This window comes from Macrobrachium nipponense, chromosome 5 (genome assembly GCF_015104395.2).
Source record: "Macrobrachium nipponense isolate FS-2020 chromosome 5, ASM1510439v2, whole genome shotgun sequence".
NCBI lineage: Eukaryota > Metazoa > Arthropoda > Malacostraca > Decapoda > Palaemonidae > Macrobrachium > Macrobrachium nipponense.
Window position 1 is genome coordinate 120,798,936 of NC_061107.1, and position 24,495 is coordinate 120,823,430.

Genomic DNA, 24,495 nt, shown 5'->3' on the forward strand with positions numbered 1-24,495 from the left:
AAATCGAGATATTGTTCTAGAGACTTGCAATTTGTTTTAAATTGAAGGTAAATGATTGAATATTACTAGACTGTAAGTAATTTGCTTACCCCCCCAAAAAAAATATTTATAATATATATATATATATATATATATATATATATATATATATATATATATATATATATATATATATATATATATATATATATATATATATATATATATATAATTTTTTTTTATACGTAAAATATATATATTACATTCTTCGATTCTGGTACCAATACATAAATAAAAGGAATGCAGGTGACACTTCTCTTTTTGCATACAATGAAATGTCTTATTATTATTTTATCATGCACACATTCAAGATATATAAAAAATTGTAATAAATATAAAACTAAATATAAAACTAAATGCAGAATACTCACTCGTAATCCTGACTCTTCGTTCTATTCTTGTTTTCTCCCTCCTCCATTGAAGAGTCTTGCATTTTTTCCACTCGACATGACGAGGTACAGGTGGAGGAGGGAGACGCACGCCCTTACTGCTGATGGACCCGGCGGCCCCGTGCGCCCTCCGCTGTCGGTTTAGGGGGCTGCGCTCCAATACATGACCTTAGTGTGATACTTTCGGTCACACTCCCCTATCCTGCAAAGAGCAACTTTGCAGAGACGACAGAAAGAACCGGGTGTCTCTCCTTCTGCCATTCATATGGCACACCCGGCACCGTTTCTGCCTTCGCCCTTCTAAGGCCTCCAGTATGTGTTCCCCTGGCTTGCAGCTGAAACAGCAGGGTCCACTACCGACGAGAAGCGGTGATGGCGGGGCACTACCCGACGAGAGGGGCGGTCGATGGCGGGGCAGCAGCAGAGGGGCGTCGTCAGCAGGGGCGGCGGCAGCACGGGCAGCAGCGTCGCAGCGGCGACCGTCACAGGGCGTCGTCAGCAGGGGCGGCGTCGTCAGCAGGGGCTGGCGGACTGGCCAGGTCGAGCGAAGTTGGCCCTCCTATCTGCCCTTTCCTCTAGGGGCAGATCTGCAGCTCGGGGCAGGGGGTCAGTTATGGAAGGCCACTCATCGGGATCGAAGTTGATGAGGGCATTCCCGGCTAACCTCTAGGAACTGTACGTGGGCAACATCGGAAGATTGTCACCGCGGTACCCACAGTTACAGTATGTAGGCATTTTGGAGGGCCAACTGAAGGATGTATTTGAGGAGCTTCTGTGTCCACCTTCTGGTTCTCCTGGCGAAGGGATAGTACTGGATGAGCTGATCAAAGAGATCAACTCCTCCCACCCATGCCTGTTGTAGTGACCCAATGACAGTAGGCCGCTCGGTACGAAACTCCTCAAAACACAACTCGGCCCTGTCGACGTGTCTTCTTCCGCTGTACGATCTCTTCTTGGATGGGTTCATGACTCGTCGTAATCATGGGGAACGAGTCGGACACCCTTCCAACAGATGACGAAGACAGCGCCCTTCCGCCGCCACTCTGTCTCTCCTCTTGCCAGGTGTTGCGGATGACTAGCGAACCTCTTGAGGACTTTCGGGGCCCCACGCACCAACCGAAGGGTACCACTGACGTGAACACCTGCTTCATACAGTTCCTGGGCCAGGGATACCGAGTTATAATAATTATCCATAAACAGGTGATATCCCTGGTTACAGAAACGTCCCACAAGGTTGAATACAGTGTCACGCAGCGTGGAGAATACCCCGGTATACACTGAAAAGTCCACAACGTATCCAGTGTTGGCCTCGGTAATGAGAAAGAATTTCACACCATATTTCTTTGGTTTCTTGGGGTTATACACTTTTATACTAAGACGTCCTTTGTAAGGCATCATCCCCTCATCCAAAGACAGGATCTTTCCAGGAATCACGAGATTACTACACCGCTCACGGATATCCAACACTGTACGCACTAAAATGAGGCGATCACTGTTATTCCGGGGTATGGCCCTTCGGTTGAAGGCGTTGAAGTACCTGTCCATAGCCCAGGAAATTATCAGGGACATAACGCCAGGCACATTCGGCATACATAAAAAATAACTTCTCTTCCAATATTGCCGGACGTCGATAGCAGGTGTCAAACCAAAATAAATGTAGAGCCCCAAAAAATAAAAAAAGTGCCATGTCAATGAGGTTGCACCCCGCCAGTAATACGACAAGGTCGTCTTCAGCTCATACCGGCAGTACCGAGTGTAGTCCACCGTCTCGTGTACCAGGTATTCCAGCAATTCCCGCGTCAGGAAAAGCTGGATGAATCCCAAAACAGTCAGGGTATTGGTACGGTCATCCCAGGGGTTGCCGTGAAGGGGTGCATGTTAGGAGGGGTGGGGTCCTCCGTCCACCCCTCGTACTCTCCGACGACCGACCTTCACCTTGGCTGGCGCGACGAGCCGACCTTCTACGTGCCCGTGCGCGCGCACGAGCACGGGTGCGGGCACGATGCACACTACCCCCCCCCCCCCCCCCCCCCCCCGCCCCCCTTGGTTCCCATCACCCTCACTTAGGCCCTCACTTTCTGTATCGTCCTCTGCGATAAAACTTGAGCCCGTATCCCCACCCTCCCCTCAGATTCCCCCTCGTAGCACTGAATTCGAGCTCACTTTCGGGATGTGAGCCTCGAATGGACATTGGGGGCAAAATATTCATCCTCACTTTCATCGGGACTGATGTCCTCATCACTCGATGACCATCCGCCATCAAAATGAGGACTTGCGACATGTTCCCGATCAAGCTCCGAAAGATATTCGTCTATGTCCCTTGGTTGGAGGCCTCCCAAATGCCTACGAATGCCCCTAAGGACGCCCACATGCTTCCTAGGGGTAACCCAAAGGCATACGATGTTTTCACGAAAACACTTTCAGACACACGTGGCCGCACAGAACGGCCTTGAGGCGCGGGGTCATGCTGGGTGCTTGGCCCCTCGCCAGCATCCATGTCCAAAACTCGCCTTACACGATCCCTTCCGACGGGTAAAACGCGCCTTTCACGGTTCACACGTCGTTGAGACATATCTAGGAATGTCTTGTAGCAATACAAATGCTCAAAGTCTCGCACAAGTCCAGAAAAACACGCTTTTCACGAAAGATCGCTCTCGGATGGTGCGCTACTGATGCTGGCTGGAGCGAGAGAAGAAGGGATATCGCGCATGCGCACCTGGGTCACGCTTCAAAACAAAACAAGGCCTTGATCTGTGGACTCCCAGCATTCCCCAACGGCGCGTGATTCAAAAGTTTTAGGCTGGTAGGCCTATAAGTATTTTTCCGCGAATTTTAAAAAAACTTTTGTATGTCGACGTAAAATACGTCCAGTCGGCACCCGACAGACAATTTATCTCGACGTAAAATACGTCCAGTCGGCGTTTAAGGGTTAATTGTCTTGTCCTTGTATCTGAGATGATTGTCTTAAACCCTTAATTGCACCCATTGTTTATGCTTGTTTGGGAAGGTTTCTCATCTTCCAGGTGTGTCGGATTCTAGGTACTAATCTCTTTATAATCCCTATCTGTCAGTTATACAAATCTTCTTGTATTGTCATTTGCCTCATTTATGTCAGTTTCTGCTCAGTAAAGGACGTTTAACGTTCGAAAGGTCTCGCAGGTCCTCCTTCGTTATTTTTCTTTTTCCTTGTGGCATATATCTTTATTTATGGATTTATCACGTTCTTAACTTTCGTGATTCAGTTATACATACATACATATATATATATATATATATATATATATATATATATATATATATATATATATATATATATATATAAAAAATTTGTTCCACACATAATAAATGTCAGGCTGTTTTTGAGGCTGACTAATTTATAGACAAACGATGAAACTAAAAGAGTAAATATGAAAAAATAACATTCTATTTTATTCATTTAGTCTAAACGACATCAGTAGTGGACCCATGAAGCAGTTAATGGCCTGGTCTCCCTCCCATTACATTTTCCCTCCGATAAAACCGAAGTGAGGTTCTTTCTGCTGTTACACTCCTCGGGGCATTGTCTGCTTTTGGCACTTTTTTTATAGAGTTTTTTATCTTTTATTTATCATTATCACCGCGTGCTTTGCTAATAATAATTAATGATAGTGTCCACGAATTGCAAAAAATTCAGAGCTCAAGAATAAACCGGTTTGGCCTAAAAGTAAGTTTAGAATGAGCTTTTCTCTCTCTCTCTCTCTCTCTCTGGGAATTATGAGAGCCTCTACGACTCCTTCTATAATGACAACAGACGTCCAGTGTGGGGAGGGGAGGGGGGTGGGGGGGGGGGGGAGGGGGGGGGGGCAGGGGTGTTGGGATCCATATTCATTGTCCCGAATCCTTAATGAGAGAAGACTATATGACTTGATATTCATCTGCCGTCGTCATCTTTGATTTGGGGCGAGAGAAAGAAACCTCATCAGTTTTAACGCTCTCTCTCTCTCTTCTCTTTCTCTCTCTCTCTCTCTCTCTCTCTCTCTCTCTCTCTCTCTCTCTCTCTCTCAACAAGGAGTGTTTTCTCATAAGATTAGAACAAATTGTTTTCTGGGAATTGAAGCCAGTTTGGAATTCTTGCTGATGAGGGTCAGTTAATTATGATCAACAGATTCCCTAAGTATGCAATTCTTTTTATTGCCTATCTTAATTATTAATAATACCATTGAAATTATTGTTGGTGTTTTTCTGTTGTTTTCCATGAGAAAATAAGCAGTCTATAAGCCTTTAATATTAAAGGATCACTCTTGGACGGGTGTCGATGAAATATCAAAATGCGTAACAATATCTCATATTCACGACCATTTTTAAGCTGCGTGGAATATATACTCAACCTTGTAATCTCTTACAAGCACTTTGGTGGGCAATTTGAAAGCCTCCGAAGTCATCACATATTGTAATTGGTTATACACAATGATCTTTCAATGTGCCTGGATACAGATATTGCCCTTTGAAAGCTGCACGGTTCTTGTTAAAAAAATATCATGTTTCACTCTGTACACTGTGGAATGTCATCTCTCTTGTTCAGGTCTTTCTGTTTGTAGTGCTTGGCATCTGCCCTTTTGGTCTCTGTTTGCACTTTTAGTCATCAGGCCTTTTTGCTTATTTTATTAATAAGCCCTCTTGTTATACAGCACATACTGTTTGTTGATTGAAGATTGAAAATCCAGAATTGGAAAATAGCCAGTACTAACACGATACAAATTTTGATATGAAAATGATAAATAATAGGTTACAGAAACTATAAGGAACAGGTTTAAGAGGTGAAAGAAACCCAGAGTGTAGCTCAGATATCCTGAATTACTGCAGCAGAGAAATCTGCTGTGGAAGGGGTCACTCATGTACTCAGTTTCTGTATAATTCCAAAAAGTATGTTACTTAAAGGGAAATGAAAAAAAAAGGAACCATAGTAGGGCTCAGGAACAAAATTGAAAGAATCGTGGCACTGATCTCTGCAGTAAAAGTCATAAAACGTCTTAGTTCTTATGAAATCAGGTAGTGAATGTGGCCTAAATATAAACAGTGATAAAAGTAATATATTCATTGACCGGTACAGTATAGATAGCATATGAGACGTGTACTACAGTGAAGAAATACTCCTTTATGAGGTAAGCTTGGACCAGTTTGAGAATGAAAAATAGAATAGATTTTGCAAAAACTGAATGTGCCACAGAAAAAACGTGACAAAAGTCAGTTGAAATTAAAGGAAATTTTAACGAGAAAACAAACCAGAGGAAACGTGGTATCACTGAACAAGCCATGATGAGAGCAGAGTGAAATGAAACACTCGAACAAACAAGAAAAGACCGAAAAGGGCAAAATACTGAACGATCTCTACTCTCAAGTAGGAATAGTAGTAGGTATGGATTGGAGCAGCATCCATCCACGAAGACAAAGAGGAACTCGTAGCTGTTTTCTCTCATTTGTCTAAAAGGGAAAGAGGAAATGGAAAGAATGAAATCGGAAACATCGGGGTACCTCATTAACAATAAAGAGAAGAGTGAAAAAGGCGAAGAATATTTCGTAAAGTGTGATACCGAGGAAAAAAAAATAGTCTTCAAGAAAAACAACCAGAAATAAAGTAGGAGAGAAAGAGCCGTTGCAAGATCAAGGCTCATTATTACTACTACTACTACTCCTCACATGTCATGTTTTGGCCGCGAAAACTTGGACTTCTCGAGTGCCGACAACAGAAGCGCTGTGTCCATTTGGAGATTATTATTTGTCCGCTCGCATATTAAATTGGGGGTAAGTGAGTTTGCTGCTGGTGCCCCAGGGCATGTTGCTGTCTCTTATGTAGGCCAAAGGCCTTCCTCCTTGGCAGGGGATTCGGGGGAGCCTCTGTTGACCGGCGGGGTGGGGGTCCTCGCCTTTCCCTGCCCCCCCTCACCGTGACCCTTAGTTGGGTTTGTTGGAGTTTGGAGGGAAGGGGGGAATGATTCGGAGTGAATTTTGCTACCCAAGCAGACATTGCAATAGTGCCTTTGCCACACCCTCCCCCAGGATCCCCCTCCCTAGAAGCTACCTAGGCTATGTTAGTGTGATGGTTCCTTTCAGCCCAAATGTTGCTCTTTCTTTTTGCTGTTGACTCTCATCGCCTAAAATACTAGGTATAGTAGTACCAATCTATGGTGAGGGTTTTGTTGGGGTCGAAAGTCATTTACGTTGCGATGCCAAACTTCATTCTAAGGAAAATTGGAGCGCTTACAGTTTCAGTTGACCACGGGTTTCGTCTGCTATGGAATCGCGAAGCAATACAAACAAGATGGCGGACGCTTTGTTTTGGCGCCCGGTTTAAAAACCCCGAAACCTATAAAACGGTAATGGGGGACCCTTTTTGGGAACGGGGTTTTTTGGGTGGGGAGTACATGCGAGTAAATGAAAAACGGGGTAAGGGGGGAGCCATGGGAAACCGGGGTTTTTGGGTGGGGGGAAACCCGATGACGACAATGAACCGAAAACGGAACAAGAAAAAAACCCTAGCAGACGAAACCCGTGCCAAGTAAACTGTAGGAGCTCACGTACCAACAAAAATGTAGGAGGTTTCCCCGTCCCCCGTTGTGTTAGGCTAACCAAACGACGGCAATGAAACACTAAAAAATCACGAAACAAGCAAAAAAAAAACCAGTGGGCCAACTAAACTGATGAGCTCCCGTTCCATAATAAAACTGTAGGAGCTCCGGTGATCGTAACCAAACGAACCAACCTAACCAAACTTAGGCCGCCGTGCCCTTACCTGGACCCCCATATAGTATATTAAGTGATTTGCTACCTAACCAAAAGGAACCAAGCCTAACCCATAGTTAGTCTCCACGTCCTTACCTGGCCCCGGGGGGCTTCGCCCCCCTGGACCCCCCAGTATAGTATATTAACAGTGATTGCTACCTAACCAAAGGACCGACTAACCAAACTAAGTCTGCATGTCCTTACTGGCCGGGGGGCTTCGCCCCCCTGGACCCCCTGTGTAGTAAGTTAACAATTATAAATATCTAACCAATATAACTTGTCCATAAATATGGCTGGCACCCGTATATCCTACTTGATGAACTAACCAAAAACGAATGAATATTTCCGAGAATACATTGGTTAAAGTCAAGGCCACGTTGTTTGCTCGAAACACATGGACTGCGTTCGAACACGTGGACTTCTAGCGACGTGAATGTTCGGATGTGTTGACGTGCCTGACTTCAGCAAAGCGGAATAACAATGGCGTGCTTAATTTTGGCAAAATAATTAGAATAACGGTCATTTACATTGAAATTACCTTACCTGGAGATGTTGCGAGTCGTCAGAAATATAGAACTAATAAGAGAAATCCGAAGTCGTACAAATCTTTCTGTAGAGGATTTTTTTTTTTCTTTCTTTTGCTTGGCGGGACGGGTTGTTTTCCGAGAGGACTGAACAAGGGGAATTTGTTTCATTAAAAAAATAACGGGAACTAGGGATGTTCGTCTTGACACAAAATGTATATGTCTTCCAGCGTGACGGGGAAACGGCGGCAGCGAACGCCACCGTGTGCGGAACACGACAAATTCTCGGCAGAAGAAGACATGGTAGCTATGACGAAGCACTGAATGGCTGAGACGCAGGACCAGACTGAAAGGGTCGAGGGAAGGTCGGGCATGGGTCCGTTCCAGGTACTAGTTATCCTAGCGGATAAACTAGTACTTGGAAAATATGATTCGAAGAATGTAAAAAAAAATTGTAGGTCATACAGATGAGTTTGGGGCAAGGAAAGAAATATCGAATAATGGGGAAAAAAATGTATCTCCTACAGATTATGTGGCACGGGTAAAACTATCGTGGGCAAGAGTCAAAATATCGAATAATGAAAAAAAAATGGAAACTCCTGCAAGCATGGGAAAAAATAGAATAACGAAGGGAAAAAAAAAAATGGAGCTCTACAGTTCAGTTGGGCATGGTGAAAAAATATAGAATTACTGTAAATTAAAATTGGAGGTCCTAAAGATTAGTTGGGCAAGATTAAAAATATCGAAGAGAATCGGCTTTCATGTTGATGCACTGTTCGGGTTCGGGTTCGGTTCTGTGGGTTGGGTTGGGTTGGTTTCGGTCGGTGGGGTCGGGTTGGTAGGCTGCGGGTCATTCGCGAGAACTACTTACATTGGCGGAGGGATTACGGACGGGCAAAATGGTGTTACACGGTCCGGTCAACTGAAACTGTAATCTACCCGGAAAAATTTTATAGAATATAGGTCGTTGTTATATACCAAAACTGAGGGGAATTACTCTGAAATATTTGCTAAACATGGTTTTTATGTATACAGTTGATAATGATCAACATTCTCCTAAGTTTTTCAACATCATATTTTGAGAAAACGTGGCAACATGTTGCCACATCTACAATCTCGATTCTCAGGTCAAGTATCGAAATCTGTATCTGTCAGTTCCAAGAAACAATATACCCTTTGTTAATCTCTTAAGAATGGTCAAATCTTTTAAGTTGGGGTCCTTTATGGTGAAAGGAAGGATTAGCGGATGCTAATATAGTTTGGCGCTCAAACAACGTGTGTGTTTTGTGTGATTAAATGCTTAAAAGATGTCAGTTTATCTGAACTTTTCTATAAATTGAGAAATTTTGATATGAAATTGTTTTTTATTTTTCATCTTTGATGTTAATTTTTTTTCCTGTAGAAACGTCCAAGACAAAACAGTCAACTGAATTTGAAAAAAGAATATTCGGGGGATAAGATGAAAAAAAATCCAATACCGTTGTTAGGATTGAAAGTGGTCTAGCTTTGCCAAACATCAATCTATTGAAATTTTAGTGAGGTAAAGGGAGCAGTTTAGTAACTGAAATTGATAATTTGTTCATGAAACTTACCTGACAGATATATATATAGCTGTATTTTCCGAAGTCCGACAGTTTATTTAAAAATTCGCGGCACACGCAGTGGGCGGCCAGGTGGTAGTTACCCATTCCCGCCGTGGGAGGCGGATATCAGGAACTATTCCCATTTTCTATTCATATTTTTTTCTGTCGCCGGCGGGTAAAACAACTGTTTTCAGACCTCCGCCTAGGATTTGAAAACTTCATTAGCCGCTTAAGTATCTAATTGTTATTTCGATTATTAACTTGGATTTGTGGCTAGGCATACGCTAGCGTAATTTTTTCATTGCATTTGAGTCTGAAGCTAGTTTAGCCTAGTTTCAGACTTTGTTGTCTGCACATGGTAGGTGAGGCTACAGAAATTCGGTAGACACTCGCTTAGTATAGATGACGTTTCATGTTTTCTTTGCATAAGTTCAATTTCAATTAGTGTAAGGTGTGACTGATTACGGAAGAAGGAGGATTCATGTACGCATTTTAGAGCGTGTTAGAATCATCTGTCCTCTAAGCCTTCCGTTCTTGATAAGAACGAAACCTGTCTAACCCTGACCCGAAGGCTTGGAGACCAAGGGTTATAGGCACAATTTATTGGGCAAAGGCATTAGAGTCTGTGCCCTGTAGGCTCTCTCAAGTTTTATCCTGATAAAACTATAGAAAGTCAAGGTCAACGGACAATCTGCGGTGCTCCGTAAAAAGACCAGACTGGTTCATGTCCAAGAACACCCTGGCATTATAGCCAAGGAGTTCTTTTAAGAGGTCTCATTCATTATGTTGGCATAAAGATTTGAGATTTTTTCTTAATATGAATGCTCAAGAAGTGAGGGCGCGGCCTTGGAAGCATTTCACAGAACATGACACTCAGTAAACATCCTGAGTGCCACGCTTTAGCGAAGCAACTCTGTGTTCGCTTCACACTCCCGACAATCTGCGGTGTTCCGTAAAAGACCAGACTGGTTCATGTCCAAGAACACCCTGGCATTATAGCCAAGGAGTTCTTTTAAGAGGTCTCATTCATTATGTTTGCATAAAGATTTGAGATTTTTCTTAATATGAATGCTCAAGAGGTGAGGGCGCGGCCTCGGAAGCATTTCAACAGAGCATGACACTCAGTAACATCCTGAGTGCCACGCTTTAGCGAAGCAACTCTGTGTTCGCTTCACACTCCCGACGGGATGTGAAGACGACATTTGAGATCTGTAAGTCGCTAGGACCATACATTTCCGTAGATATATTATTGGGGGCAGGAAGCAACACGAATCCTATCCTATAGAAAAGGGATAGGTGTGCTTTTAACTTTGAAGGGTTGGTCGCTTGAGGCGCGTTCCTTTTTTCTTAGCCTAGAAGTTATGGAACTAACTTTGATAGGTTAGGTCAGGTGGTGGTTTTAGCTTCGGTGCCCTCAGAAGTATGGTAATATGGTCCCCTTAGTCACATTGTGGTCACGGTCCCCGTTGACAGATCATCTAGAGCGCACCAGCATTACAGGTCTCTACTTAACATGCGGCAACTCTAGTAACGCAGAAGCAGACTTTGGTGACAGTAATCACGAAGTCGGCTATGCTAACAGGTGAGGGAACCAAGATGTATATCATCTACTTATTTAGTTTCCCAAAAAATCCTATTCTGTCTCTTCCCACCATCCGAAGGTGGGATTCAGCTATATATATATCTGTCAGGTAAGTTTCATGAACAAAATGTTATTGTTATAATACAATTAAGTTTGTTCATACTTACCTGGCAGATATATATAATTAAAGTGCCCACCCACCTCCCCTCAGAGACAGTGGCACTGATAAAATATGAATAGAAAATGGGAATAGTTCTGATATCCGCCTCCCACGGCGGGGAATGGGTTACTACCACCTGGGGCGCCCACTGCGGGTGCCGCGAATTTTTAAATTCTGTCGGACTTCGGAAAATACAGCTATATATATATCTGCCAGGTAAGTATGAACAAACTTAATTGTATTATAACAATAACATATTTGCTCCAAAAATGATTGAATCGTAATTTTTGTACACAGGTCCCGATGACAATTGTGTTAAACCAGTCATTAATATTAACATTATAAAGTGAAGAGATGTTTTAAGATACTTCACAATGGAGAAACAGAACAGAGGACCCATTACTAATGTTGCAAATGGAACTCTTCGTACAGCTGAGGCAACAAAAGTTAGTAAAGCTAAAGTTGAACGAATAAGTAAAGAAGCACGAGGTTAGTAGAGTGTATCATTATCATTCATATTTATTAGATATACTGTATTTATTACTTGAATGTTTCTAAATAGAGAAATGATTAATTATGAAAATTTATCATATCCATGATTTCCCTTTAGTTTTCTCTCATGTAGGTTGTTAATAAATAAGTTAATTGAAGAATAAAAAGAACTGTTTCATATCTGAAGTTTTAATGCCAATACACATTATATGAATAAAGGAAAAATAAACTTATACCAGCGAACCCTTCTAAGACAATTAGAGTGGGCATTCCCCTTTCATCAGAATCTGAAAGGAGGATAATCTGTACACGACAGAGGTTAAGACCTAAGGGTAATTTTTCCCTTGGGTGATTAGTAAGAAATACAGAACTTTGACTTTGGCCGCCTCTACAAAGAACTTGAAGATATGGCAACGCGTGTTTTCGCTTTTAGACACGCCCAAACCCTCACCTTAGATTGGTACTACTATAGGCCTCAGTTGGAAGGGAGGGACACCTGTGGGCCACCCCCCCCTCTCCCCCATAAAGACTGGTTGGGTAGTTTGTATATTGCAGTAAGCAATTAGGGTGAACAACCAACTGTTCTAGTGGATCCAGTTTCCACCACGTACGGATCCACCCTCCAAAAAAGTACTTTAGCATGTCCTGACACCAGAGATGGGCACCAGTCACGAGTCATCTGTGGTGAGAGCAGAGCGGGAGCTCGAGACCTCTACTCTTCTTTCAAAGTAAGTATTTTCTCCAAAGTTAAAAATTAAACAGTGGGTAATGAAAAGTCTGGCCCTACGCAGTGCACCCTACCTCTATGCCGCTTTCAAAATTTTTCGTTACAACTATGAATATTTCAAAGATTGACGCCATCTCGATGTTTGCGGAGTTGCTTGTGTCAACAAACTTCCCATTTCTTGTCCTAAATCCGCACACCCCATTGTACTCATAGACTCTGGGGCAACTTCATCACAACAAGCTTTTTTTTTTTTTTTTTAGGAATCAACAACTTCTACCCACTACTTTTTTTAAAGAAACTATGATTTTTGGTAGAAGAAGAAGAAGAAGAAAAAGCGTGCACTAGATAATTATTCAAATAAATAGTTAAACGGCAGTATGAGGTCATGAATTGCATAGATTTTTTACATATTCATGATTATTAATTTGAAAATATTCGTTGTTGAAAAAGTAACTAGATTCCTGAATCAAATATCAACAGTTTTGCTCGTGAACGGTACCTACGGAGTTCTTCACGCTCTTCAGTTGTTTATCAGTGTTGCCAATTAGTGTGTGTTACCCTCCAAACTGGGTATAAGACTTACACAAAACTGGGGAAATATGTGAAATTAGCATATTTATTTGTAGTATATATATACTATAGAGCAATTTTATCATTATTTTTACTTGACAAACTAGAATTCATGGAAACAGTTTGTAAATGCATCGGCGTATGTGTGAAGCTCCACTAGATTAGCGATGATGAGTAATTTTGCCATCGTCCGCTTGTATCTACTTTAGAAACATGTAATTTTTGGGGGTTAATTTGGTTGCAAAAATAGACATGAATTAAATAAACTTTTTGAAGTAACAAAGTAAAGTTAAACTAAATAGGCACAGGATATAGGTACGGCAGCCGTATCCCGATCGTGGTAGATATTGGTACGGCAGTGAATTGCGCATGCGTCAATTTCAGACTTCCTGCCGTACAAATAATATAGTGCGGTGAGGGTACGGCAGATTCTGTCATTGGTGCCGTATTTGGCGCTCTTGACTTGCTGTAGATACGGCAGTTAGCTGTATCCGTTTACCAGTTTTGCTAATCATACTGTATTATGTAAACCAGAGTTCGGCTTTTAGGTGGGACAGTCACGCTTTTTGAACATCTGTCCCCCTTTTTTCAGTTAGAAAAATGTCCCTCCCCCCTTTTTTTGTTTGTTTAGCTTTTGTGAATTTTGTCCCGCTTTTGTACTACAAAAACAACACTATCCCGATTTTAATGGAATAATGCTGAAATTTGGTTTAACTTTGCCATTTCACTACCTGGTAAATTCTATCGTCTTCTCCGACAGCTGCAATATACCCAATGAAGTGAATTAAAAGAATATTGTAAAGTGTATAATGGCCCTTGCAACTGCCGATGTCGGGCAGAATAATGGGCCGAGAAAGTCACCAAAGGTACGATGGTAGTGTATATATTTATATATAATCCTCTTTGAATCTCCTCTTCGGAATTCTTTTCGGGACCGATTCGATCGTTCGTGACCTACGTATATACCATGAATTACCCAATTTTTGAAAGTTTGAGTCTTCAAAGATGTCTATGGCTTTCTTCAGCTCGTTAAAGCCTGAAAACATCTGTTTTTCGGCGAAAACTAATGTATTATTCCGCGGTTCATGCTGTTCCGTCACCATTTTTCTTGCTGTCACTGATATGCCCAAAGACTGTGTATAAACTTCTTAGTATATAGTCTTTGGATATGCGTGAGGCGCGGTAAACAAGGGTTCGCGCATGCGCAATTCACTGCCGTACCAATATCTACCGAGATCGGGGTACGGCTGCCGTACCAATATCCAGTTTCGAACTAAATAATGAAGTATAAGTAAACAATTAAGGGAATAAAGCTTTGCACCTCATAACAGTGTACTCGTGTACTGCCCAACCAACTTGTGTTTGTGGAGTGAGCGCTTAGGAACCAGGAACCGCAAAGTAGTTCAAGTGCAATTTGGCATGAATTAAGACCAAAACATGTATAATTACAATCAAATAAGCACTGTGGAGTTTCAGTTGTGATGGTAGTAAGGATAAAACCACCGATTACAAGGTAAAAATGAATTTCAATTCAAACCATGGCCCCGGGAATAAGAAGTTTGATACTTTCACTAATATAGTCAACAAAATGTTAATTTATTGTGCTGATTACGACTGCAATCTTGAGTAAGATCAATAAATGTTACATATATATGCTAACATTGTTCAAATGAGTGCTGGGAAGGAAGTGGATCGATGCGGGTTATGAAGGGACCAGAATGGGTTGATGACACATTGGATGCACATCCTGGCTAACTAAACTGACCCCTAACCAAACAAACCAACCTAACCTGACTTAGGGCGCATGCCCTAACCTGGCTGGGGCTTCACCCCCTGGACCCCCCAGTATGGTAACAATGATTGTGACCTAACCAAATGAGCCTACCTAACCTAACTTAAGGCGCGTGCCCTAACCTGTTTGAGGAGGGGGCTTCACCCCCTTGACCCCGTGGTATGGCAATATCTATCGATAAGCAATGTAATGCTACCTTTTAGCGATAATTTTTTTTAAGTTTTTTTCATCCGCTGTTACTTGTATGTTCAGACATGACTAGCCCCGGTCACTTCTTATGCATATGTAAACACACTTAATAATTTCTAGAATACCGGGATTAAAGTTATGTCCGAGTTCATTGTTCGAACATGTGGACTGTTAGAGTATGTGAATGTTCGGTGACCAGCCCTGTCTTCCACTTGGCAATAAAAACACTTAAATGCTATATATTACCTACCCTTAACCAAGGAACGTTTACCTTATCCTACATATACATCAATTAACTTACTTTATTATTGGGAGGCATCAAATTCGTGCTCAGCCCCCCAGAAATAAAGTAAAGCTTAGTCTTCGAAATCGGAATCACCAAAGTCTTCGGGAAACATGATAACTTCTCCTTTGGGCTGGGACGGCTAGATTTGGCTGGAACTAGCTACACACACCACTAAAGTCACCGAGAAGGCCACTTTTCATCAAATACATAAGCAATGACCTTTCGTCATGGCATAAAATTACGAGATCGAGCATAGTCACTGGATTGGTAGCAGCAAATTGCACGTGCGCGGGATACGAGGTGGAAGATGCGGACGTTGACATGCTGACACACTGGAATAGACTGAGGTCGAGGCAGAGTTGGGTCATGTAACTATGTACTTACCTTGGCGGAGGGGTTATGGGCCGGGCAAAAGGTGTGCGGCCTGGCCAACTAAACTGTAAACTACCCAAACTTCAATCTTTTGAATGGTATGCTTAAAGATGTACAGGGGGTCCTCGAGTTACGACGTTGATCCGTTCTTACGATGCATCGTAACACGAATTTCAGCGTAAGTCGGAACATTGAAAAATACCACATGATTTAATGTAAATACCTATCAATAACAACGAGAGAACAATTCCTTACCTTTATTAGTTTGATTGGCTTGCACACTGGAGAGGAAGCTGCGGTGCTGGAGAGACTGGGGGAGGTTAGTGAAGAGAAAAAGAACCTCCAGAAGTTGCTGGAGATGCTGAGGCAGATGATTCTTGAGGTGAGGCAGAACATACTAGTACTGGAGATGCTGAGGCAGGTGATTCTTGAGGTGAGGCAGAACATACTAGTGAAGATGTTGGGGCAGTGAGTCTTTAGGTGAGGCAGAACCTACAGAAGGTGCTGGAGATACTGGGGCAGGTGAGTCTGGGTTAGCAGAACATTCAGAAGGTGCTGGATTAGCAGAGGCAGCTGAGGTAGAGGGTACAGGATCTTCTGCAGGCCCTCTCTACCTCTTAAAATACTGCTCCAGGTTAGTCTGAACAGAGAGCGACCTCTTTTTCATCAAGATCTCCTTGTAACACTGCATCAAATCCATGACGCCTCTGGAAAACCCTAGTGAACCGTCCAAGTTGGGATCCTGAGCCTCAAAAGTTGACAACGCTTGCTGCAACTCTGCAAAACCTCTTATCAAGTCCTGCCTTGTGAAAGACCTTAGGCTCTGGGGTGGGTGCTTCTTCTTCTTCCTCTATTATCTGCTTCTCCAGTTGTATCAGGTCCTCAGCAGATAACTCCTCGCCATGAGACTCCAGCAGCTCTGTAACCATCATCAACCTCCATCTCCAAATGATTTCCTTACTCAGGGCAACAACGTTCTTGACAACTAGCTGAACTGTGTCCTCAAACCCATGGAAATCATTCACAAATTGAGGACAAATTTTCTTCCAGACACCATTCATGTTTGTGCTTAACCTCCTCCTCCCAGGAATTAGCAATGTTCTTTATAGCATCAAGGATGTTGTAGGATTTCCAAAAGTCCTTCAGAGTCAAGTCCTTCTTGGTTTCAGTTGCCTGTAAAGCCATAGCAATTGTCCTTCGTAGGTAGTAGGCCTTGAACGAAGCAATCACTCCTTGGTCCATAGGCTGTAAAAGGGCCGTGGTATTAGGTGGAAGGTAAACCACCTTGACATTAGGGTTGAAGTCTCCCAGCTGGGCAGGGTGTCCAGGGGCATTGTCCAGCACTAGCAACACCTTAAAGGGGATACCCTTGGAGGCGCAATACCGCTCCACACTTGGAACAAAATGGTTTACGAACCGGTCCTCAAACACTGCAAGTGTCACCCATGCTTCTTGTTGGACTTCCAAAATTACTGGTAGTTGACCCTTCCAAATGCCCTTGAGTGCCCTTGGATTTTCAGCCTGATACACCAACAAGGGCTTCAGTTTGAAGTCGCCAGCAGCATTACCCCCAAGAAGTAAAGTTAGCCTCTCCTTGCTGGCTTTATGACCGGGTGCTGACTTCTCCTCCTTGGCGATGTAAGTGCGGTTAGGCATACGCTTCCAAAACAAAGCTGTCTCGTCTACGTTAAACACTTGCTGAGCAGAATAACCCCCCTCCTTAATTATCTCAGACAACGCTTTAGGAAATTCACTCGCTGCTTTCTCATCCCCACTAGCAGCTTCACCTTGCAATTTAAGGTTATGGTAATTGGCCCGAGCCTTAAATCGCATAAACCAACCCCTACTAGCCACAAACTCTTCACTTTCACTTCCCTCCCCCTTTTTCTTTTTTCAACGCTTCAAACAATCTTTTCGCCTTCTCCTGAATCACCATAAGGCTGACTGGGATACGCCGTTGATTTTGGTTCTTCCAAAACCAAAGCACCAATAACCTTTCCATTTTCAATTATTAGACCACTACGCTGCTTAGTTATCACTGTCGCTTTCATAGGAGCAGATCCTTTCACATGTTCAACGATGCGCTCTTTATCTTTGATAATGGTAGCAACGGTCGAACGGCTAAGGCCAAGCGAGCGGCCAATGTTTGTTGGCGTTTCTCCCTTCTCGATCGCTTTATATGTCCACATTTAATTTCCATGGTGATGGCCTTTCTTTTCTTCGATGCACTACCATCAGAAGAGTCCGCCTTGCGCTTGGGAGCCATAACAAAGAGCAAAAAGTTACAAAAACGATACAACACGAGGGAGAGAGAGGCAGTGTAAACTAACAAAATGGCGTATGGGCGAGGACTGAGCGTAGCGAAGCGACGCCGTCCCTCTCCCCCACAAAGCGTATTCTTCCGCCGTGCGCCTGGAACTAGTTCGCGTTTGTTTACGTTGCTTACGACGCTAAACCGCGTAAGACGGAACGACGCAAAATATTATTTTTTATATTTTTATGGGGGCGCGTTCGTAACCACGAAACATCGTAAGTCGAGACCAGCGTAACCCGAGGACTTACTGTAATTGTATTCTCATTTCACCAATTAAATATCGAGTGAATAAGGATGATCTACCCGAGTACAATGGATTCGAGGCGGTTGTTTCCCATATTAGGCCTCAGTTGAGAGGGTGGGAGACCTGGGGGTCACCCCCCTCCCCTACAAAGACAGGTAATGGGTAGTAGGGCACCATGGGTTAGGTGATGTTTTAAGAATATCTGCTTCCCACCACCCCAACCCAGTGGGCAGGGGCCTCTGTTGTTCTCGGACAGAGGCTGGAGGGGCGTGTCTAGAGGTCAGGTCAATGAAGCATTCACACAGAAATGGAGGTCAAACTCTTCAGCAGGAACAGCTTCAGGGACTTTTGACCTACTTACAATGGGGGCAGGTTCCAGGAACCCCATCGTTTGTGGGGAAGGTTGTATCCCGAAATCAGCCTAGCCTACACTAGGGCATTCAGTACCCCATATATACATAGATGGTAGCTTAGCCTTGTAGGCTAACTTACTAGGGGGAAACATCATCCTTGCGTGGATCAGTCTTATTCACTCGATATTTAATTGGTGAGACAAGAATGCAATTACATCTTTAAGCAAACCATTCAAAAGATTGAAGTTTTGTCAACATAATGTGATATATGAAAGCGCCATATGAACTAAAATAAGCATGTGAGGTCTTCGTAAAATATGTTTTCAAGGTAGTTTTGAAATCCAATATGGCGGCAACTGCCTGAGGTACTGTTTATAAGCGCAGGGGTTCCAACATCCTTCCCGCACTCAATTTGAACAATGGTAGCGTATATGTAACGTTTATTGATCTTACTCAAGATTGCAGTTATAATCAGCACAATAAATCAAACATTTGGTTGCCTATATTAGTGAAAGTATTAAACTTCTTATTGCCGGGGTCATGGTTTGAACTGAAATTCATTTTTACCTTAAAATCGTTGGTTTTATCCTTAACTGCCATTACAACTGAAACTCTACAGTGCTTACTGATTGTAATTATACATGTTTTGGTCTTAATTCACTCCAAATTGCACTTGAACTACGTTGTGGCTCCTGGTTCCTAAGCGCTCACTCCACAAACACAGTTGCGGGCAGTACACAAGTACACGGTTTATGAGGCGCAAAGTTTGATTTCCTTAATTGTTTACTGTTCTCATTATTTAGTTTAACTTTGTTACTTCAAAGTGTTTATTTAATTCATGTCTATTTTTGCAACCAAATTAACCCCCAAAAATTACAGATATTTCTAAAGTAGATACGAGCAGACGGCAAAATGACTCATCGTTGCCACCCCCAATAAAGTGGCGTTTCATACATATGCCGATGCATTTACAAACTATTTCCATGAATTCTAGTTGTCATATTAGTAATGCAATAATGATAAATTGCTCTAATATGTATATACACTACAAATAGATACACAAAACCGGGGAAGTAAGCAACAGAGTAAGTGTTATACCCAGTTTGGAGGGTAAACACATACCAATTGGCAACACTGATAAACAATAGAAGAACACGACCAATGCCGTAGGTACTGTTCACAGCAAAACTGTTGATATTTGAGTCAGGAATCTATTTACTTTTCAACAACGAATATTGTCAATCATAATCAATGGTATGTAAAAAATTTATGCAATTCATGACCTTATACTGCCTTTTAACTATTTATTTAAATAATTATCTGGTGCACGCTTTTATTTCTTCTACCAAAAAATCGTAGTTTCCTTGGATAACTCGTGGTTGGTAGTCATTGTTTAAGATATTTGTGAAGAAAGTGCCCCAGCGTCTATGGGTACGAGTGGTGTGCGGATTTAGCACATGAAATGGGAAGTTTATTGAGACAGGCGACTCTGCAAACATCGAGATGGCGTCAATCTTCTAAATATTCAGAGGTGTAAGTAAATATTTTGGAAGCGTCATGGAGGTATGTGTGCACTGCGTAGAGCGAGGCTTTCATTAACCTCTCTTTAATCTTAAAATATGACCTTAATTTCTAACTTTGGAGAAAATACTTACTTCGAAAGGATAGTAGAGGTCTCAAGCTCTTGCTCTCACCACCAATGACTTGTGACTGGTGCCCATCTACGGTGTCAAGACGTGTTGAAGTACTTTTTCGAAGAGTGGATCCACACGTGGTGGAAACTGGATCCGCTAGTCCAGTCGGTTGTTCCCCCTATATAGAGTATACTATACAGTATACTCTGTACATATACAGTAGTGACCCAGCCCTCGATCGTACTAGAACTCAAAATAATCTGATTACAACGTAAAATTTTGTAGTAAATTTTGCATCTTGAGCTCAAACAAAAAACCAGAATCCGACTCAATGAATCATATGATTTTTGTAAACAAAAATGGCTTGATCAGTCGCGGCTAGTAGGCGTTGTTCCCATGCCAATTTGGTGAGGAAAACGGTAAGAACCACAATTGAACTTAGGACGATTATTGATAATTATTATGAAAGAGGCATTGTGTGACAACCTTTAGATGCCAAATGGAACTTAATTCGCAAAAGAAAGCTGGGTTTATGAATTGCAGCTACTTTACTTATAAACGTAGTATAATAAATGATGTGCTTCATGTGTTTTTGTCAGTTTCAGACAGTGCTTTTGCCTGCAAAACATTTTGCAGTCTTCATAATTCGTAATTCCCAGTTGTGCTTGACTTACGAGCTCATATTTCGTAGTTCCCAATGTGCTGACTTCGAGCTTTGTTGTTTACTAAGGGGTGATATTTTCTTGGTCATATTTTATAATCAAATTAAAGGGTTTTGCGATGTTGATAGTTCCCAAGTTATCCTTAATAGTATCTGGATTCTTTCCAATTTTAAAGGAATACATTTATGTGGATCTAATTCCAATGGGTATTACTCCACTGATAATGATGTCACCGTATAAAGTGGCCTGAAAAGTGCCCTGATTTTACAAGGATATTTAAAAAAAAAAAATTAATATCATAACACATTGAAAAATATTTTAAAGTGATTTTTGTTTACAGTATTCCATTAGAGCTCATGGCACTAGCTAGCGACGTAACTTAGGGAATTTGTCTTATATTTATGATAACAGACATAATTCGGCTTACTTTTATTTTATTAATTTGCTTTAAGAATTAGTTTGGATTTTGAATATTTTACAGTATTATTAGCAACAATAATTATGCATACCCCTCACAGTACATAGTACTTCATGCCTAGCCTAGTCTATGGCGCTCAGTCAACCATCTGTAATATGGCTGAATTGGGCGTATGTAGGGGAGTTATTTTATTACAGTAAATGTTTAAAAATGATGCATTCAATACAGTATGTTATTTAACACTAAGCTTATTTAATTGTAATTTATAAGTATGTATTTATGGCCAATGTTTTGCATAAAAAGGTAAGGTTATGGTAATAACTGGTGGACAAGAACGGATTAATCCATTTTCAGTTATTCCTTATGGGAAAAATGAATTCAGATCTTGACAAAATCACATCTTGTCGCTTCTTCTGGAACAAATAATCATTGAGGTTCAGGGCTCTACTGTAGGGTGTAGTAATTACAGTGGGACTTCGGTTTTCTTACATAATCTGTTCCAGAACCTCCCACAAAAATTGAAACAATAATTCCCATTAGAGAATAATGTCAATACAATTAATGCGTTCCACCCCTAAAAATGTTAGCAAAAAATACATTTTATAGGGAATAAACATAGTTTTGCATACAGAAAACAATGAGAAATAAATAAATGAACATTTAACATCACTCTTACCTTTATGGAAAACACTTGTTAGCATATGGAAGACTGAGAGGAGGGGTGAGGTTATTGTTTGAAAGGGGAATCTCCCTCCAGAAGGACTTCCGATATCAAGGACCTATCTGGGGTTACTTCTCTTCGTTTTTTACTGTATATACTATCTGAGGTTACTTTCCCTCTTCGTTTTTTACTGGCACCAGGACCAAGCTTGAGAGTTACTAGAACCCCTGTCGCACAATAAAAACTGTCCAGAGAAGAGTCACTAGAGCCCCCTGTACCGCACAATAAAACTGGTCCAGAGACGAGTCACTAGACCCCCTGTCGCACAATAAAACTGTCCAGAGAAGAGTTACTAGACCCCTGTGCACAATAAAAACTTTCGTCTAGAGAAGAGTCACTAGACACCTGTCGCACAATAAAACTGTCCAGAGACATTTGTTTCTGGCGTTTCTTTAAAATTTGCCTAAAGTTAAACATGACATTGTTATTAAACATGTTGGAGTCTTGGATTACAATTTCTTTGTTGGGGTGATAATTCTCCACAAAATTTTTTACATCATTCCACTTTGCAAACTTGTCCTTAATCCCCGAATTAGGCACATTATGTATGCGCATTCGTTTAATGAATTTTCAAACCAGCCTCTGCTGGCCTAAAAATTCACTAACAGCAGTGCTTGTAAGCATTTTCTCTGAAAATGCTTTCTTTGGCCCCATGATGGCTTATTTAGCAGATACACTTAAATAAAACAGTACAAAAACAACGAACACAAAAGCAGAATAGGTCATGAAAGAAGATTGGATGCTTTGTTTTGGTGCTCAATACAGGGCCCGGTCACACACTGGGCCCTGGATGGAGCGTTTCTGAGTGTATGAAAACTGAGGTTTGACTGTATTAATATCAGCTAATCTGGAGGTTTATGCAGATTGACTTATGATAATTCTCATAGTCAATCTGCATGAACCTCCAGAATTAGCTGATATTAATACAGCCAAACCTCGGTTTTTCGTACAGCCTTCTCAGTTCGTATGTTTCGGTTTTCGTTGACTTTTTTTTTTTTCTTTTTTTTTTTTTCCAAATGACCAAACGGCAACATTGCAGCCACTTTCCGAAAAAGCACTTGAATTATGCCATTTTTTTGTAATTTAGGAGAAATCACTTTGAGAGTGTAGAGGTGTTGGTGTGCTGCCTGGATGGGCCTCAACTCTTGACTGATGCTCATGGCAGCAGTGGCCACATTCCAGGATCGATGGCTGCTATATTGCTGCTCAGTCATTTACCCTAACACAAGAATGATCCAGCCTACACTATGGTATATAGTACATATGTGGTGTAGTTCTAGCCTCCCTTGTCCAGTATACTCAACACGGTAAATGTTGAAAAGTTGCCAATATCCCACAGATTAGTTTTTTTCTGGTCGATTTCCCTGTTGTTTCAATGGATTTCGTGGAGATGTTCGTCAGAAATCCAGAGTTTTGGAGTTCTAGGCTTTCAAACCACAGCTCCAAATATGTGAATTTCCGACAAAAAATCTCCCTCAAATTCATTGAAAATGCATGAAAATACACCAGCAAAATTATTCCATTATCCAGTGTGGATGTAAAAACTCATAAGAGATCATGAACCATGGCTGTGTGTAATGGCTAATGTTTCTGGTTTTGGGGGATTTTCTCTTTTGTGGATTCCAGGGACAAAACTAGTTCTTGTCCCGGAATCCTGGGATTTAACCTTTTACTTTTTTTTATAGTAGAGTAACAGTTTACAACTTCATCACTTAGGAAAAAAGAAATAATTATTATATATGCCTCCTTTTTGAGACTATATTCATAAACAGTAGTATAATAGCACTACAACAGTGCTGCCCAAAATATATTCAAATGCAGCAATATGTAACAATTTATGTTGTGTTTCACCTCAAAACAACATCTAGTCCGTTGACCAATAAGTAGAAGACACCCTTGCCTGTCATTCCTCAAACTTACTTTGTTCCATTCATTTGACTGTGTTTCAGTCATCTCAGTCATTGCTAATCAATCTAACTAACCTAACCTAACATCATTAAGATGCTTTCACCGGACAAGTGAACTGCTCCCAAACCCCTGTAGATTGGCCACTCACATAAACAAAATGCCCATGTATTTCAGGTTCTGCCCCAGTACCTCTAAGAAATGTGGGCATATCAAGATTTGATTTGTATTAGGTAAAAAATATGGCCTTGGGCTTGAATTACTTCAGCAGCCTATGCATGCAGATGGTTTGATTTAAAAAGGCTGTAACCCAACCCAACCCAAAAACTTGAGTAAGGCTGGTTACCAGCAGCTATCTTCACTCACTTGACATTACCATGTGTTTACTACTTTTTCTTTGTTTGCTGTCTAGTTTGAATGTCTAAGTCTGGATTGCATGAAAGCCATATTGAAATCCATCCTCCCTCATAGAGGCCACTCATTTATTTTAAACTTTTTTATAAATATTACACACAATAGAACCCCAGTCCTCGACCGTATCAGAACTTGACATATTCGGATTTCGGCGCTAAATTTCTAGTCAATTTTGCATCAAAGCTCGATTAAAGAATTGGATTCCCCAACCCAGTGAACCATATGATTTTGTAAACAAGTGTTTTGGTCAGTCACTGCTAGTTGGCATTGTTGGTGGGGTTGTTTCAAGCCAGCTCACTCTGCTGCTATTTTTTTGAGCAAGTACAGGTTTGTACAGGAAATTTCCATAGTTTTTGTGGCTGTCTG

At 41.6% G+C, this 24,495-nt stretch overlaps 1 protein-coding gene across 1 annotated transcript in view; it reads left to right on the plus strand.

The window, feature by feature from the left end:
- The first annotated feature begins 834 nt into the window (after positions 1–834).
- LOC135215920 (uncharacterized) overlaps positions 835–24,495 on the plus strand; it is a 101,188-nt gene continuing 77,527 nt past the window's right edge. The window contains exon 1 of the mRNA XM_064250875.1: positions 835–1,034. Coding sequence (XP_064106945.1) covers positions 835–1,034 — 200 coding nt within the window. The remainder of the gene's footprint in view (positions 1,035–24,495) is intronic.